Source organism: Mobula hypostoma, chromosome 15 (assembly GCF_963921235.1).
Source record: "Mobula hypostoma chromosome 15, sMobHyp1.1, whole genome shotgun sequence".
In the NCBI taxonomy this organism is placed as follows: Eukaryota; Metazoa; Chordata; class Chondrichthyes; order Myliobatiformes; family Myliobatidae; genus Mobula; species Mobula hypostoma.
In genome coordinates, this window is record NC_086111.1 from 63,467,289 (window position 1) to 63,485,387 (window position 18,099).

The window sequence follows — 18,099 nt, forward strand, 5'->3', positions numbered from 1 at the left end:
GGCTGGTCTCTGGTAAGGGAGCATGAAATATATTCATCCCTCTTTTGATCAGACAGCAGCAATAATCTCTGCCACACAGTACTGGAAAACAAACTGTGAAACGATCCAAATATTACCAGCTCCAACAAGGAAGATTCACTGATGATATAATTAGGATCAGAATCAGATTAACATCACAGGCAAGGATAAGGGGAGAAGGCAGGAGACTGGGGCTGACAGGGAAATGGATCAGTCATGATGAAATGGCAGAGCAGACTCGATGGGCCAAATGGACTAATTCTGCTCCTATATCTTATGGTCTTATTCAAGATTCAAGATTCAAAAAAAACTTTATTGTCATTCTAACCATACATCAGCTCTGCAGGGCAGAATGAGACAGCGTTCCTCAGGGGCAGTGCAATCATAAAATAACAAATGCAACACTAAATAATAAACATAACAATAAATAGTAAAACACAACAGCCACATGTCAGTTAAAATCAGTTATAAGTGTCCAGTGCAAGTTAAAAGTGTCCAAAGCAGAGTCAGGTGGAGCAGCTATTTAGCAGTCTGACTGCCTGTGGGAGGAAGCTGTTTAGTAGCCTTGTGGTTTTAGTTTTGATGCTCCTGTAACATTTGCCTGATGGCAGAAGAACAAACAGTTCATGGAGAGGGTGTGAAGGGTCTTTAATGACGTACCATGTCTTCTGGAGGCATCGACTCTGAAAGAGGTCTTGAACAGAAGGTAGGGAGACCCCAATAACCTTCTCTGCTCCCCTAACCACCCTCTGCAAGACTTTTTTGTCGACAGCACTGCAGCTGGAGTACCAGGTTGTGATGCAAAAGGTCAGCACACTCTCAACCACGCCTCTGTAGAATGTAGTTAAGATGTTAGTGGGGAGTGATGCTTGTTTAAGCTTCCTCAGAAAGTGCAATCTCTGCTGGGCCCGTTTCACAATCCCAGTGGTGTTCCTGGACCAGGTGAGATTGTCCGAGATCTGCACCCCAAGGAACTTGATGTTTTCCACTCTCTCCACTGTGGAGCCGCTGATGCTGAGGGGTGTGTGCTCAGGCTGAGACCGTCATATTTCGTGAAATTTGTTGTTATGTAGCAGTAGTACATTGCAATACATAATGAAAACTGTAAGTTACAGTATATATAAAGTTAAATTAAATAAGTAGTGCAAAAATAGGAAATAAAAAGTAGTGAGGTAGTGTTCATGGATTCAATGCCCATTCAGGAATGTGAAGGCAGAGGGGAAGAAGCAACTCCTGAATCACTGAATGTGTGTCTTCAGGACTCGGTACATATTCCCTGATGGTAGCAATGAAAAATGGGCATGTCTTGGGTGATGGGGGTCCTTAATGATGGATGTCACCATTTAGAGGCATCTCTATCATACAGTTCATTACGAGGAGGAGGAAGCAACCTAAAGAACGGTTCTGTGCTTTTGCGTGGGCTTCCATTAAAAAAAATTATATGATGTGAATGATTATTTCCTCAATTGCCACAAAAACTAATTTGCAGGGTCACCTTGACAGTGATGAGACTTTTCTTCTGTTCTTTCCTTGAGGTACAGTCCCATTATGGTGAAACATAAAGGTGCCCGGGCCAGTCACTGATGATATATTTCATGACACACAAGCTGCCAGCAGTGGTGGATTTCAATGAAGATCCATTTACTGAAGTGCAAACGTCTCACAGACCACTCTTTGCGCAGCTTCAGCTGAAGTAATTGCTTCCTAATGACTAGGTAGACACGGGCTCCTGCTGAGAGCTCTTTCTCCAAGTCCTTCAGGAAGCACGCCCTGGTACCGTGAACTGCCCGATCATTCTCCCAGCCACGCTCTGTTAGTCAGAACTGCAAACACATGTCTGAGCACTACTGGTCTGAGGAGTCAACACAACCTTCAGGAGTTGTCAGACCTCACCTCTGATAGACTATTGTCAGCTGAGACAACCGTGTGATGCATTAACTTCCTGAAGGAAGACTGGTGAGCATTGTGGAGACTTGGGTTGCCAATCTGAATGTTCCAGAGGCATTATCAGTGTCACATGCTGACTGACATTAAACTCTGTCTGTGCTCCACAAGGGACCTGGCATAATTTGAAATTTATACTACATTAATTTGATTCGTAAAGAACACCCATGGGAAATGATGGGCATCAGTACATCACGGGTAAAGCCTTTGCAACCAGTAAGTACATCTGGATGAAATGCTGTCATAGGAAAGCAGCATCCATCATCAAAGATTCACATCACCCAGGCCATGCTCTTTCCTCGCTGCTGCCATCAGGTAGAAAGTACAGGTGCCTCAGGACTTGCACCATTAGGTTCAAGAACAGTTCCTACCCCTCAACCATCAGGTTCTTGAACAAAAGGGGATAACTACACTCATTCTATTGAGATGTTCCCATAACCAATGATCTCACATTAAGGACTCTTTATTTTGTTATTTCATGCTCTTGTTATCTATTTATATTTGCATTTGCACAATTTGTTGTCTTCTGCACTCTGGTTGATCCTTCACTGATCCTGTTATAGTTAATATTCTATAGATTTGCTGAGTATGCCCACAGGAAAATGACTCTCAGGGTTGTATGTGGTGACATGTATGATAATAAATTTTACTTCAAACTTTCAGGACTGATTAAAATGACTGACTAATAAATATTGCTATTAGTCCAATATTTTGAAGAAATTAATTGCAAAACATAGGATTGGTTAATCATTAAAGTAGAATCAAAATGTGTCATACATTAGGGCCATTTTTAACAAATAATCTTGAAATAAGTGGCTTAATTCACATAATTTCTTAAATATTAGAATTTATAGGCTTATGTCACTGGTCCACTAATTAAATATCAACGCAATTCGCTGTGTGCATTTTCACTACCCTTTAAGAGCAATACCTAATGACTAGTTTTGCAGCGGAAAGTATTACCAAAATAAATGCAGGAGGGAAAGGAGGTGAGCAGGAGACGCTGCATCCATTCACAAGTGATATCCAAACAAATGCATCGAGACAGAACTCATTGGCCACTTCTCCTCCTGACCCACAGATTCAAGTTCAGGTTATTGTCATTCAACCGTACACATGTATATCGCCAAGCTTCACTTTCCTCAGGAAGAGGAGATGCTGCTGAGGTAGCTTAGAGGGACCAGGTGAGAAGGTCCGTTATGTACACGCCCAGAAACTTGGTGCTCCTAACTCACTTGAATGGAGGAGCTGTGTATGTGCAGTGAGGAGTCATCAGCCTACACCTTCCTAAAGTCCGCAATCATCTCCTTGGCCTAATCCACGCCGAGACTCGAGTTGTTGTGCTCACACCTATCTACCAGTCCCTCCACCTCCTCTCTGTATGCTCTTTCATCGTCGTTGTTGATGAGGCCAACGGCTAGTGTGCCATCAGTGAACTTGGTGATCCGGTTCGAACTGGATCAAGCACCACAGCCCTGCGTCAGCAGCATGAACAGCAGTGGGCTGAGCACGCAGCCCTGGAGAGCGCTGGTGCTCAGCGTGATGGAGCTAGAGATGTTTCTGCCAACAAGGATGGACTGCTGCCTTTCTGCCAAGAAATCCAGTATCCAGCTACAGAGAGAGGTGTTGAGACCAAATCAGGTCAGCTTACCCACCAGCTTCTGAGAAATGAGTGTATTAAACGCCGAGCTGAAGTCAATTAACAGCATTCTGGCATATATGCCACCATTTTCCAAGTGGGCCTATACTTCACCTTTAAGAACTCTACCAAAGGGGAACAGTGGATTGTCATTACTGAAGCGTACACACACCAGTCCCATTTTGCTTTCTTGAGCACCGCTTCCGATGGCACCTCCCTGGGTGACTGTAGCAGGTGACAACATGGAGTGCCCTAAAGCCCATGCTGTGGAGCTCATCTGCTGTACAACAACTCGCTACTGAGGCAGGCATGCAGTAGCTATGTTCTTAAAATCCAGCAGTGTCTTGCGATCATAAGAAAGGCGCAAAGGATGACAAATTACACCATTATTTTATTTTTTTATTTTATTGAGATACAGTGCAGAATAGGCCCTATTAACCGTTTAAGCTGCACCACCCAGTAATCCCCCAATTTTAATCCTAGCCTAATCATGGGACAATTTACAATGACCAATTAACCTGCTAACCTTTGGACTGTGAGAGGAAACTAGAGTACCCAGAGGAACTCCACGTGGTCACAGGAAGAATGTACAAATTCCTTACAGGCAGCAGTGGGATTTGAACCTAGGTCACTGGTAATACACTGTGCTAACCTCTATGCTACTGTACTGCCCCATTAGTTGGAGCTGGAGAGGATACTCTGTCGGGATGCGCTGTGATGTGACTAATATCATACTAAGTGAATCAATGACTGCATAAGACTTTTATTTATCAAAGGAGTGTTGTTGCAATCTTGAAAAATTTTATGCATATTATTTATATGCCTATCAAATGAGAACCACTTCATGCTTTTCACAGTACATCTTCCATTTTGAACATGCCCTTAATAACTTCACTGCAGAGAAACAGATATACAATTAGGCTAGAAGCGGGCAATAGTCCGGCTTGTGTGAAAGAGGATTGCTAACCATCAAATGAGAGGGAACAAAATGGAAATGACTGACAAGTTTGAGTGTATTGAGATCGTGTTTAGATCTTTCCAATTGATAAGTAGGCTAGGAAACTCGACTGCAGTATCATTCTTTGAAAATTTCATGCTTAAATATAGGGCCAGAGAAGATTAGGCCAATAAACACGGTAGCAATTATAAAATTAGTGCATGGATTTATTGATTCTACAAAAAATTATTAGTGTACATTTGCAAAGCAAGTGTGACTAATAAATGGAGCAGTGATTTATTTCTCTTGTTTCCAAGTTCAGAATTGGAAAGTCTCGTAAGTATGAATTAATTATGTGGCCACTGTCAACTATACACACCTGATATATTGATGTCACTAAAACAAAATGAATATCATAATCAATTATTTCTTCCTCACTTTGACAAACCTGTAATTAATTGTAATGCCTGAATGGAGAGCAGTAAATAGGGGAAGCAGAAACAATGTTTTCCAGTCTGCACAGCTAGGTTAAATGGTGCCCTATCTTGCTGAGTCACAAGAAGGGCATGAGTTTATATTTTTAGAATGAGATGTAAGCCTCAAATTATGCACGTTTTTCATTCCACTTTGAAGGGCAGCAGTCACTTTAATTAAAATATCTGCTGTGCAGACATTAGAGTTAACTGCGCTATTTAGTACAATCAGAAAATTCTTTTCCGCTATTGGAATAACATTTGGAAACTGAATACAACATATTACCCAACTTACATACCACGGTTAGCATTACTGAGCAAGTTTGAATTCCGAGACATATCTTCATCCTTAAAATGACCTGGCTCGATATCTCAGATTTACTAGGGAGTTCATTGGGAGTTGTGTGCAGGTATATTCTGCTGAGAGTGCTAACTTTATTTGTATAAAGTAAGCTTTAGGGTTTTTTCTCTTTGAAATCCATCTTTTCCTCCTCTACAACAATGCACACAAAATGCTGGAGGGACTCAGCAAGGCAGGCAGCATCCGTGGAAACGAATAAACAGTCGACATTTCAGGTTGTGACCTTTCCTTTCCTTTCTTGCTGGGAAGAATTCCACAGGTGCCAGGCACTGTCTGATCCATTCAGGCCCAAATGATGGAGACTCCTCAATTGTGGAGGCTTTCATACAGGAAAACAGCATCCATCATCAGGTACGCCCACCAGCCAGGCCATGCTCTCTTCCCACTGCTGCCATCGGATGCAAGGCACAGGAGCCAAAGGACCCACACCTCCAGGTTCAGGAACAGTTACTAGCCCTCAACCACCAGGCTCTTGAACCAAAGGAGATAACTTCACTCAACTTCACTTGTCCCGTCACGAAAATGTTCCTACAACCCATGGACTCACTCTCACAGACACTTCATCTCACGCTATCGATACTTACTGCTTATTTATCTATTTATTATTATTATTATTTTCTTTCCTTTTGTATTTACACAGTTTGTTGTTTTTTGCACACTGGTTGAACACCAAATCTGGTGCGGGCTTTCACTGATTCTTTGGAAGTACAGGAGATGAGTTGTTATTCTATTCCTGATTTAATGAATACACCCGCAAGAAATAAACCTCAGGGTTGTACGTGGTGACATATATGTACTTTGATAATAAATCTATTTTGAACTTTTGAACTGGTTTGAGGAGTTAGCAAAGCCTTCGGAAATGATCATGGCTCATCTATTATAGACATTCTGTAAGATGGGACAGCCATGTCTGAAGTGGCTGGACTTTATTCCAGAAATTATGCTCCATAAATTCAGGATTCTTCAGCTTGATTAAACAGTCTATATTATCAGGGCAACACAATGAAAATGTTGGAGGAACTCAACAGGCCAGCTAGCGCCTATGGAAAAGAGTTAACAGTCAAGACCCTCCGTCAGGACTGGAAAGGAAGGGGTGGTCGGAGTAGGAAGGTGGGGGGAGGGGAGGAAGAACTACATGGTGGCAGGTGATAGGTGAGACTGGGAGAGGGGGAGGACATGAGGTAAAGAGCTGGGAAGTTGATTGGTGAAAGAGGTAAAGGGCTGGAGGAGGAGGAATCTGAGAGGAGAGGACAGAAGACCATGGAAGAAAGGGAAGGGGGACGAGCACCAGTGGGAGGTGACAGGCAGGTAAGGAGATAAAGTGAGAAACAGAAACAGGAACGGGGAATGGTGAAGTGGGAGGGGTTGCAATTACTGGAAGTTTGAGAAATTGATGCTCATGCTGTCAGATCGGAGGCTACCCAGATGGAATATAAGGTATTGCTCCCCCAACCTGAGAGTGGCCTCATCACAGCAGTAGTGGAGGCCATGGTCTTTTATCAGCCTTCCTTTGAATTATTTATGTCCTGAGCAAACTTAATAGAATTAACAATTTATTAAAAGAGGTTTGTGTTCATTGCAATATGAACATTGCCTCAACTGTCACACAAAAGCTAATGCTAATTGAACACGATCTGTATTATGTGAATGTTTTATCGCCTACCATAGCAAAACCAACGTCTGCTTTCTTCAGTGCTGGTCCATCATTGGTTCCATCACCAGTTACAGCTACAACTTGTCTCCGCTCTCCATGCACGCTGTCAATTATACCTGTAACAAACAAAGTCAGTTCTCTGAAGCTCATTAAAAGGAATTAATCTGAGTAGACAGCGAGCTTCCCACTCATACCACTCACAGGAAAACTCCCTCTACTTGCCCAGCTCCAATTACTTCTGTCAGCTCTAGTGCCTGAGGTATCAATTTCACAGAAAATAATGTCAGTTTTTATTAGTCAGTTATTGTCCCAGTATCTTCAAGCAATTACATCATTTCTTTTTAATAACGTAGAACACCCAGGCTAATGTTTAAATCAAAATAGTGATGAATCAGGAAGGAGGAAAAATCAATTAGACAGTAAATTTTGTCTCTGATCCCCGTGGCAAAATAATTTCTAGCCCGATCATCACTAGCAATGTTATACAATAGATAAACAAATAATTTCACTCTCAATAAAATAATTGTAACATTGCTTGTTAAGAACATTAATAATGAAATCATCAGTCTATTTATCTGTAAACATTATATCTCTATATGAACAACTGCAATCAGTGTAATATTCCGAGCAGGTTTTAAAATATTTAATGGATATTTTCCAGTTTCTTTCAATTTTATGACAGACTTCAGCCACCCAGAATGGGAGGCACAGCATGCATGTAAAATTATAATGTGAGTGCACCCGAGTACGTTCAGGGAGAGGGCACTAGTTTGAGGGCATTGATTGAATTCAGTGGAATTAGGGGAAGCAGGTCGTGACATCAGTTACTGTGCAACATCATTTTCACAAAGTAACTTTAGAGCTTCAAGTGAACACCCTTCTCCAGGCCCACCTTTAGCAGTAGATAGGGCCTCTCTTGAATGTAATTCAATCAGATCAGAAACTGCCTACAGGTCATCATTAGCAGTTTTCCTCTGACTGTTGCTATGTTTCCACAACTATTTAAATCTATCTCTTTACCTTGGGGACTTCTGCAGAAATGTCTTGGACTGAACTAATTGGCTCTTAATAATCACAACTGTTTCCTTTTGTGTCAGAGTTCGTCTCTGGCAAATAGAGAGACGTCAACAACTTCCACCCACTAAACCCACCACACTACCCACTAGCTATGATTTTAATGAAGGTTCGGTTAGATTAGTCAGATGCTGCTTTGTTGACAAAAGGAAATCAATCCCATCCCACTGTCAGAAAACAAAAAGGAACTAGATACCTGCTTTTTCAGGTGTCTAGTTCCCTGGAAAAGCTTCAGTTGTACAAAGCATGACAGCAGTAAATTATTGGGCAGCTTTAACTGTGACTAGAACCTCACAAGACGGGTTCCTCCTAATCTCAGTGTTCATTTAATAAAACATGTGGAAGAATAATATGCTGCAGCTTCCTTAATATCTGAAATAAAACCAGAAAATGTTGGAATTACTCAGCAGCAAGTAAACATTTCAGGATAATGAACTTTCATCGGAACTAGGAAAAGTTAGAAACACAATTATCTCTTCTCTTTCTTATGAAAGGTCAGTCACCCAAAACATTAAATCTGTTTCTTCCTCCACAGATGCGGCTTGACCTGGTAAGCATTTCCAACATTTTTGATTTTTATAATTAATGAATAACCTGATTACTTCTGGATGGATACTACAATCATTCAAATATTCTGTAAAGCAGGAAGCTTGAGTACTGAAAATACATGAGCTAATCACACAACATCAACACCTACCTTGTATTTTCAAGAAATTTAACTCACTGAATATTAAATATGTTAAATATTCATGAGGAAAAGTAGTAATGTATTTCATTTGTGATAACTTTATTGGATGTTCCCCATACAGTGGTAATATTGTTCTGTGTAAACTCTTATTCAGCTTCAAAGCTTCTGCTAATACATTCAGGGAGCGTTGTCAATTATTGGACAATTAAAAACAAACTCGGCGTATGACTTTTTTCTTTATTTGGTCTGTGACGTACATCAAACTGACAACGATGTTTCACCTCTTAATCCTAAATAACATTTCATTTTGTGTTTATTCATTGGTCATTCTGAAGAACAAATGCAGTAATTGTCATGAGAGATATAGGATTGGGGTTAGGAGGATAGAAAAATTAAATAAAGCATCAGGAAATCAGACTGAAGAACTAATCACTTACGGTTTAACCATGCATATGACTGCGCTACAAATAAAACATGACCAAATATAATTGAACAATGCCTTTCAAAATAAACACTATTTCCTTTCTAATTGATATTTTTGAAGTTAATGCCTTCTTGAAGTATACTAGAACCCCAGAAGGAATGTTTTGCAATATCTGTAAGTTGGAAAGTGACGGGCAATAGGCATTTACAAAGTCTGTGCAAATGTAAGGAGTTAGCACAGAATTAGACAGTGTACGCTTGCAGTGGCAAAGGATCACCTGCTGGAGGCGACGTGATGACCTACCATTTCAGCGTTTTAAAAACCAATGTAGCATAACAAGATATATTCAAGTCATAGTTCCAAAGAAAGAACCTTGTTTATTGCTGATCAAACCTTTGATTGTTTCATCCAACCATAAGACGCCTATAAACTCCAGTGGGATTACTGACGAGCAGTTAGCAAGTGCAGAAATGCTTTAATTCTGTCAGTCCAGGAAGCCTTGAGAATCTTTTCAACTTTCTTATAAAATTGTGGTTGCAGCAGAAAGGGATTCCTCAGAGACTTTCCCTTTCTCTTTTCAAAAGCACTGGAACCTCTCGTGCAGCCTTGAGTTGATTTACAAAGCCCACAAAGCGATCAGCAGCACCAGGCCAGGTTAGCTGAGGGCCAGGAAGCTCCTTTTCTATTTGCTTGCGGCACAGGAGGAGGTTATTTGGCTCATGTTCTTACAGAATCTGCATTGTCCCCTTCACCACTTATTTTCCTCTTTCCTATCCTGCAAGATGGCACCAGTGATCAACACAACTAATGGCGATGTCCTGGAGAGCAGACAGTTTATGAAACTACTACTTCTTAAAATACACCTCCAGTAATAAGCTGTATGCAATTGGAGCCTGTAATTTACATTTTGATAATGTGGTTTTGGGCCGACTGAGCGACCTGGTGCTTGTGCTGTCTCGGAGAGAATTCGGCGTGGTTGAGAAAGGAGCGTGTGGCCTAATGGCGGTGTGTGTGGCCTAATGGCGGTGTGCGAACCCATGATCAGCTTCATGACTTTCCGAAAAAAGGGTCAAACAAAATTGAAATCAACGAGGTAAGTGAAGGTTCCTGCGTTTGACCGGTCTCTCTCTCCGTCTCACTTGCTGCTGCCAGAGGAAGGTGCAGGAGTTTTGAGTTTTGGGTCTTGGTCAAGGTTTGATAAGCACAATTTGTGAATTGGACTCATCCTTAGAGGACTCTACAATTCATATTTTATATGATTCTGCTTTCTGGTTACTTCTTTTCATTACTATTTTGCACGATTTTGATTGGGGGACTTTGACGCAAACTAGCTCTGCGGCCTGCAGTCAAAGAGTGACAGAGCGCTAAATTGAACTGAACTGAACTAAATTGAATATTCCTCAACTGTTTCAAGAATTTGTGGTTTGATGTTTAATATTCTGGGTGTTTCTCGCTCATTTTTTTGCCATTTGCGCGGTTTGTTCCTTTATTTTGCGTGATGAGTGTATGTTTTTATTTGAGCGGGTTCCATGGTGTTTCTTTGTTTTGTGGCTAACTGCAGGAAGATGAATCTCAAGGTGGTATACTGCATGCATACTTTGATAATAAATGTACTCTGAATCTTCGAATCTTGTATGCTCATCAGCTGATCGAACACCAGTCGGAGTTTAGCCGGAGAACTGCACGGTATTCTGTGCTCTAGGAAAAGTGTAGTGCTTCTGGAGAAGGTATTGAGGATCTTTGCCCAGGACATGCAATTGAGTGTCTCAGTTATGGGGAGAGATTGGAGAGGCTCGGTCTGTTTTCTCTAGAGAGAAGGAGATTAAGAGGGCACTTAATTGAGATATATAAAAAACTATGAGGAGAGTTTTGGTATAGTTCACTGCATTATTTTTTCATTTGGAGATACATCACAGTAACAGGCGCTTCTGGCCCAGCGAGCCCCTACCACCCATTTACACCCATGTGACCGATTAACCTGCTAACCCGTTTATCTTCGTACTGTAGGAGGAAACTGGAGCACCTGGAGGAAACCCATGCAGTCAGGAGAACCTGTAACATTCTTACAGAGAACTTTGAACTTTGAGACCAATGGAATTAATAGGTTGCTAGTACTTAATAATGTTATGCTAACCAGCATGTTATCGTACCTCCCATACAAAAGTTTGGATTGAGGGATGACTTTCAACAGATTGCAGCGAGGCAGCTGCTCTGCTACTTTCAAAGATCAGAGGTGATTACAAACAATTGATTTAGGGCAGGGGGTAAGAGACTTAAAGGGAATCTGAGGGAGACCTTTTTAATCACACAGGGAGTGGAGAGTTCCTGGACAACTCACTGTTGGAGAGAGTGGTGAAAGCAGAGATATTAAGAATATTTAACTAATGTCTGGATCATGGTTTCTCAACTGGGGTTAATATCGAGAGATCATGATTTAAAAAAAACATTGCTTCTTGAACTTTGCGCCATGCACGATGCTAGTGCTTGCAGTGGTAGGCGGTGACTGAGCAACCCCATCACCAATCTCGTTAGAAGTCTCTCAGCCCAGTATGGCAAACGCGCAGTAGGACCGTGTTTACTTGGTTCAGTTCTTTCTCAGGTTCTGAGGGACGTGAGATAGGGGAGGCCATTGATAACTGGAGAGCGCTGACTTTATGAGAAGGAGATTAATTTCAAGAAAGGTAAGCTAAGCTTAACTACCTGTTATCTTTTCAAGAAAGGCTGGCTGAAAATTCATTCTCTACTCAAAAGAGCATTGCCAATTATTTTATCTACACTTACTGATCACGCTAACGTACTTTGTGCTGTTGATATAATCATTTTTATGCAGGGGTTCCCTGAAACCTGAAAATTATTTCAAAGGTTCCTCCAAAGCAAAAAGGTTGAGAAGGCTGGTTTAGATGATCACTTGAACTGCCGAAGTCTGAAAGGCAATGAGCCAAGTGCTATAAAATGGGATTAACAAGGATAACTGCCCACTTATCAGATTTCCAGGACATATAACTCTAACTCCCTCTGTTTCTCCTGTCATTCACTTACACTAGAGACAGTTTATAGAAGTCAACAAACTTGCCTTCTGTTGTCAAGAAATTGGACTTTACGCACTTATGGGATGGCAGAATTTGCCCTCATAATAAAGCAAAAGTTGTAAAAAGGCAAAAAATTGGAACTTAACCGGCTTTAAGATATTGCTACCATGATCGGCTTCACCTAAAGGCTATGAATCTCTGATATGTACATTTCATTTGCTGCCTAAACGCCAGCGGTGTAACAGGCATTTGATGATTGATGACACACATTTCATGGACACTGCTGCTTGCTATGGAAGATAGGTGTTGTGCCTTTCAAACTTGTATAGTGATAGGTTCAATGATGTGGGGGAACGAAGGAACTGTGGCATAGTGGAAAGTGCCGCATGGAAAATAGGAATGGGAAATGAGAAAGAAGCAGCAGGAGAGAAAAACTGGGACTCACAAGGCAGAATCTCCTTGAAAATGGAGCAGGCCAGATAACACCCCATGACCTCAGGGCGGTATGGTAGCACAGTGGTTAGCACTATCCTTTACAGTACCAGCGACACAGGTTCAATTCCAGCTGCTGCCCATAAGGAGTTTGTACGTTCTCTCCATGACCACACGGGTTTCCTCTGAGTGCTCTGGTTTCCTCCCATAGTCCAAAGATGTACTGGTTGGCAGGTTAATTGGTTATTGTAAATTGTCCCACGATCAGGCTAGGGTTGCTGGGTGGTGCGGTTCGAAGGGCTGGAAGGGCCTGTTCCACACTGTGTCTCCATAAATAAAGTTTTAACAGAAGTTGGATTCAAGCATAGATCCTTGTTTTCGAATAGAACATTCATAGGAGGAATTTTGGTTATAAAAATGACATCCAATGGGAGATACATTAAATTACATGAAGTTTATTATTCTCAGCATGATGTGCTCCTCATGTTATTACCAGTTGGTTATGAAGATTGAAGTTTGCTGACGTCTAATTCAATTCCAATCATGAGATGATCGTGTGTTGGAGATCCGTGAATTACAATGGGCAGAAAAAAGCTCCATTGCGGCAAATAACATCTAGAAGCGCCTGGTCTCATTTCACCACAGGGTGCACTTCAAAGGGAAATGAATGCAAACATTTAAAAATAGGTGAAAATTGCATTTTATACAATTTACACATTAAAAAAGGAAACAAATCCAAGTCGGCTGAGATGCTATGTACAAATATTTTACACCTGCTCCTTCACATATGCTCCATTCACTTGTCACAGTCTACCAAACACAGAAGATATGCTAGGCAGTCAGCAGATGCTCATGGGCTGTGAGCACTAACTGACCAGGAAAAGAATTAAGCAGTACCACCTATTCCTCCAGTCTAAATAATAGTCCTAGACCCTTGTGCCTTCAACAGTTTAAATATGAGGATGTTTACCTACGTTGACCACAATTTAAACAACTAACCATAGCAATGGAAATGCAGACCGATTCCCAGACACAGCAGGGAAACTTGCACAAAATCCCTCAGATGAATTTGTTAGCATCCACTACTTCCGTTCTCAGAATTTCATCCATCCACCTTGTTCTTCCTGATCTTTTTTTTTTGACTTCCATTCCCTTTGCACTCTCCCATTCTGTTATCACATTCCCCTTTGCAACTATCCTCATCAAACTCCTTTTCCAATGATGACTTCTCATCTCACTTCCATTGAAACACAGGAACCAAACCTGATCACTCAGGCCTTTGAACGAGAGCCACTGTTCAAGTAGTGCCCGGTTGATCCATTTGTAAGTGAAACAAAAACGGTGAGCTACGAGAAAACATTAAATATATATTTAGCAAAACTTCAGTAAGGAATCAATTCATTGATAAAGAATGGAAAATAGCAAAATTAACAGGAATAGAAGCCTTATATTGGCTGTATTAGGTGGGTTGGAATATATGTAGCTCGGGTACCTAAGGTTTTTGCACAGTACTGCATTTGTCAACGTGGAGCGAAGAGTGAGTTTGTATATCTGGCAGGGGCAGAGGATATTGGGAATGGCAAGGGCAGAACACCATGGGAGGTTTGTGGGACAGACAGCAGGGAAGGAATGCCAGGGGCAGGGATGGCACAGGCTCAGACACACCCAGCCCTGAGACATCAGTAAGGTAATTTAATTCCAAACAATTGGTTTATTGATCATTACAGAATGTCTCTCTGGTTTTCCCTGCCCCTTCATCTCTCCTTTCTCATTTTCCCAACATGATTCCCCACTCCCTGCCACCTTCCCACTCTCAGTCCACAATAGAGACTTATATCAGAATCAGGTTTATCATCACTCACATATATCACCAAGTTTGTGTTTTTTTGGTGTGGCAGCAGTACTGTGCAATACATAAAATTACTACAGTTCTGTGCAAAAGTCTTAGGCAACCAAGCTATATATTTTACTTATTTATATATTGAGATACAGTGCAGAATAGGCCCTTCTGGTCCTTCGAGATGCATCATCTAGTAGTCCCCTGATTTAACCCTAACCTAATCACAGGACAATTTATAACGAACAATTAACCTACCAACCAGTATGTCTGTGGACTGTGGGAGGAAACTGGAGCACCTGTACCATCATGGGAAGAATGCACAAACTCGTTATAGACAGTGGCAGGAATTGTCTTTGGCCCTTCCTACTCTCTCCATTGACCAGTCTTGAAATCGGAATCTCTTGTATTTCAGAGCCACTGCTTGTACACACATCCAACTCATCCATTCATAACAACCTTCTCTTGTCGTTCAGGTCCAATATCTTGCAACTCCTCCTTATCTCAGTCACTCTTCCCCTCTCCTCCTCCCAAACCATTCTTAGTTAAGTATTTAGCCACCCCTTCCATTGTATTCTTCATAGTCTCACATTTACTGTTCTCTGTCTGCACTTCTGAGAGCCTCACTGGAACATTGGTTGACAGTAAAGATGCATTTATAAATTTAAAGTGCCATTATTCAACATATGATAATCTACACAAATCAAACTAGACTTCTTATGACACATGTTCAAATTTACCTCCAAGAGGACCACAGTCTTGTCGTGGTTTGGAGGTTGGTGTGCCCCAATCACCTGGAGAGCTATGTTGGCTCAGGTCAGGGCTTTACACTTTGGCTCTTGGTTGGGTCACCCATGCCAAACAGGTCAACGGGTAAAGGCCAGAGAAAAAGTGGTCCACCAGTCCTCCAGGTTCAGGGGTTCAGCTCAGGGCTAACAACCCGGACTGGAAAAGCAAAATTGTTACAGAAACGGCAAAGAAGAATCCTTCTACATCTGAGTGCGATGGTATTCCTGAGTCTCCAACCGGGACTTGCATGACTGACTGTAGTGAAATCTGAGAAGTTCATGACGAAGGAAGGTCTGAACACCTCTAGGGTTTCACTGCTGCCCTAAACACCAGCGGCGTAACTGGAAATAAAACCATAGCACTGAAAGCAAGGGTGTAGGGGAGTTAAAGAAAAAAATATATAATATAAGCCAAATAAATGATTAATGGTCTGTTTACAGTTAACTCCCTCATTTGTTGAGCATTATGCATCGTTCCTGTAACTTGACAGCAGTTTCCCTGTTAATGCATGTGTTAGATCATAGAAGTTAAATCATTTGTTTCCTTATTTTCTTTAATGTCTCTGATTCTCAGATAAAGAGAGAACCAGATGAAAAGCTTTGAATATTCATGGACAATATTTCCAATGCAATTCATCTCAAAGTAGCCAAACCAACATGAAGTACAAATTATCTTTGGTGCTTATTGAACTTCTGTGACATATTGCAATAGCTTAAACCATTGCCGTAACGCGCATGCTGATTAAGATGGTTTTTCTTCATATGATTGCAGCGATGAACTGGCTTCGTGGAGTTTAGTTCTGAGTGTTACTTGTTTACTTTTTATTGTTTGCATGATTTGTTCTTTTTGTCGCACATTGGCAGTTTGATGGTCTCTTTTAATGAACCTCAATCAGCAGAGGATCCCAAGCTGGGTTAAAGGTAAGGCCTCCATGGCATAAAAAAGGTTGGGAACCTTTTATTGGGTTCTGTTGGGTTTCTCTGTTTTTGTGATTGACTGTAGGAAAACGAATTTCAAGGTTGTATAAAGTATACATACTTTCATAATAAGTGTACTTTGAACTTTTGAACTTTTAGACTAGTTCAATTTTAGCTGTTTTCCCCTTATTCATTTTGAAAGATACAGGTCACCAACAAGGTCAGTATTTGTCACCCATTTCGACTGCTCTTGAGAAAATAATAAGTGGGCCATCTTTTTGAGTCACTAATAAAATTTCACCATGTTAGCACTCTTAAAGATATTTAGAAGTATCTTTAACAGCATCATTTTTTATAAGATAACATTCTAAATTACAGCTTTATTGTACTGGCTCATTAAATATGTTTTGCTTAACCACAATAAAAATGAATAATTATTGTCAGGAAGGGTAAGATGAAGGAACACAAACCAATCCTCACAGAGGGAAGAGAAGTGGAGAGAGTGAGCAATTTCAAGTTCCTGGATGTCAAGATCTCGGAGGATCTAACCTCGTCCCAATATATTGATGCAACCAAAACAAAGCAAGGCAGTGGCTATATTTCGTTTGGAGATTGAGGAGATTTGGTTTGTCACCTAAGACACTCGAAAACTTCTACAGACGTATGGTGTAGAGCATTCTGACAGGCTGCATCAATATCTGGTATGGGGGGGGGGGGTGGTGACTACTGCACAGGATCAAAAGAAGCTGCAGAAAGTTGTAAATTTGTCAGCTCCATCAAGGGTACTAGCCTCTGTAGTATTCAAGACATCTTAAAGGAGCGATGCCTCAGAAAGGTGGCATCTATTATTAAGAACTCCCTTCAACCTCTTCTGATTGTTACCATTAGGCAGGAGGTACAGAAGCTTGAAGGCACACACTCAATGATTCAGGAACAGCTTCTTCCCCTCTGCAATCTGACTTCTGAATGAAACCCATGAACACCACTTCACTTTTTTTTTACTATTATTTCTGTTTTTGCACTACTATTTTTAATTTATCTCTTTAACATACATATATATTTACTGTCATTTATTTATTTCTATATTTTATGATGTATTGCATTGTACTTCTGCTACTAAATTAACAAATTCAACAACATATGCTGGTAATTCTGATAGTGATTCAAATACTAATATCTTTCAAAGCTAAATTACAGGGTACATGGAGCTTAGAAAAATTAGAAAAATCGAGGGCTACGAGTAACCCTAGGCAATTTCTAAAGTAAGTACATGTTCGGCACAGCATTGTGGGCCGAAGGGTCTGTATTATGCTGTAGGTTTTCTAGATTTCTATGTTTCTAATGTTTTGCTTAGCTCTATTTGGAAAGTGGGTTCAAGTCTACAGCAACTGTTGAGCATCTGGTGCAGATTTTAACCTGAAACAGCAACGATTTCCTATCCTGAAGCCATCTGTAAACTGGTTTAAGTATAATCCTGCAATTTTATGGTAAACATTACTGATAACTGTTTATTATCTAATTCCAGATTTATGTAATCATTGGAATTTAACTTCTCCAGCTGCAGGATTTAACCTTGAATGCTCAAACACCTGGATACTATTTGTTAGCTTTGGATGGTTAATTCTGTCCAAAATAAAAACATTTGTCCATAGTTGAATGCACTTAATAGAACTGCTTGCCAAACATTGCTCAGAATGAAGCACAAATGGAACAGGTTTGAGTCATAGACCAGTTCAACTTTTCCTTATTTACAACACATGGTAAGGAGATTAGTGAAAGGCTCACAAGGTACAATTTTGCTTTACCAGTCGCCATTGTTAGACCTGAGCTGAATCCCCGAACCAGAGGGACCGGAGGACCTCACTTAGTCTGCCCTCTACCCT

The 18,099-nt window shown here is 40.9% G+C and overlaps 1 protein-coding gene across 11 annotated transcripts in view; it reads right to left on the minus strand.

Moving 5' to 3' along the window:
- Positions 1-18,099, minus strand: part of atp2b2 (ATPase plasma membrane Ca2+ transporting 2) — a 927,552-nt gene that overhangs the window by 59,027 nt on the left and 850,426 nt on the right. For all 11 annotated transcript variants that reach the window (XM_063068192.1, XM_063068182.1, XM_063068188.1 and 8 more), the window contains one exon: positions 7,036-7,142. In XM_063068192.1, the coding sequence (XP_062924262.1) occupies positions 7,036-7,142 (107 nt within the window). The remainder of the gene's footprint in view (positions 1-7,035; positions 7,143-18,099) is intronic.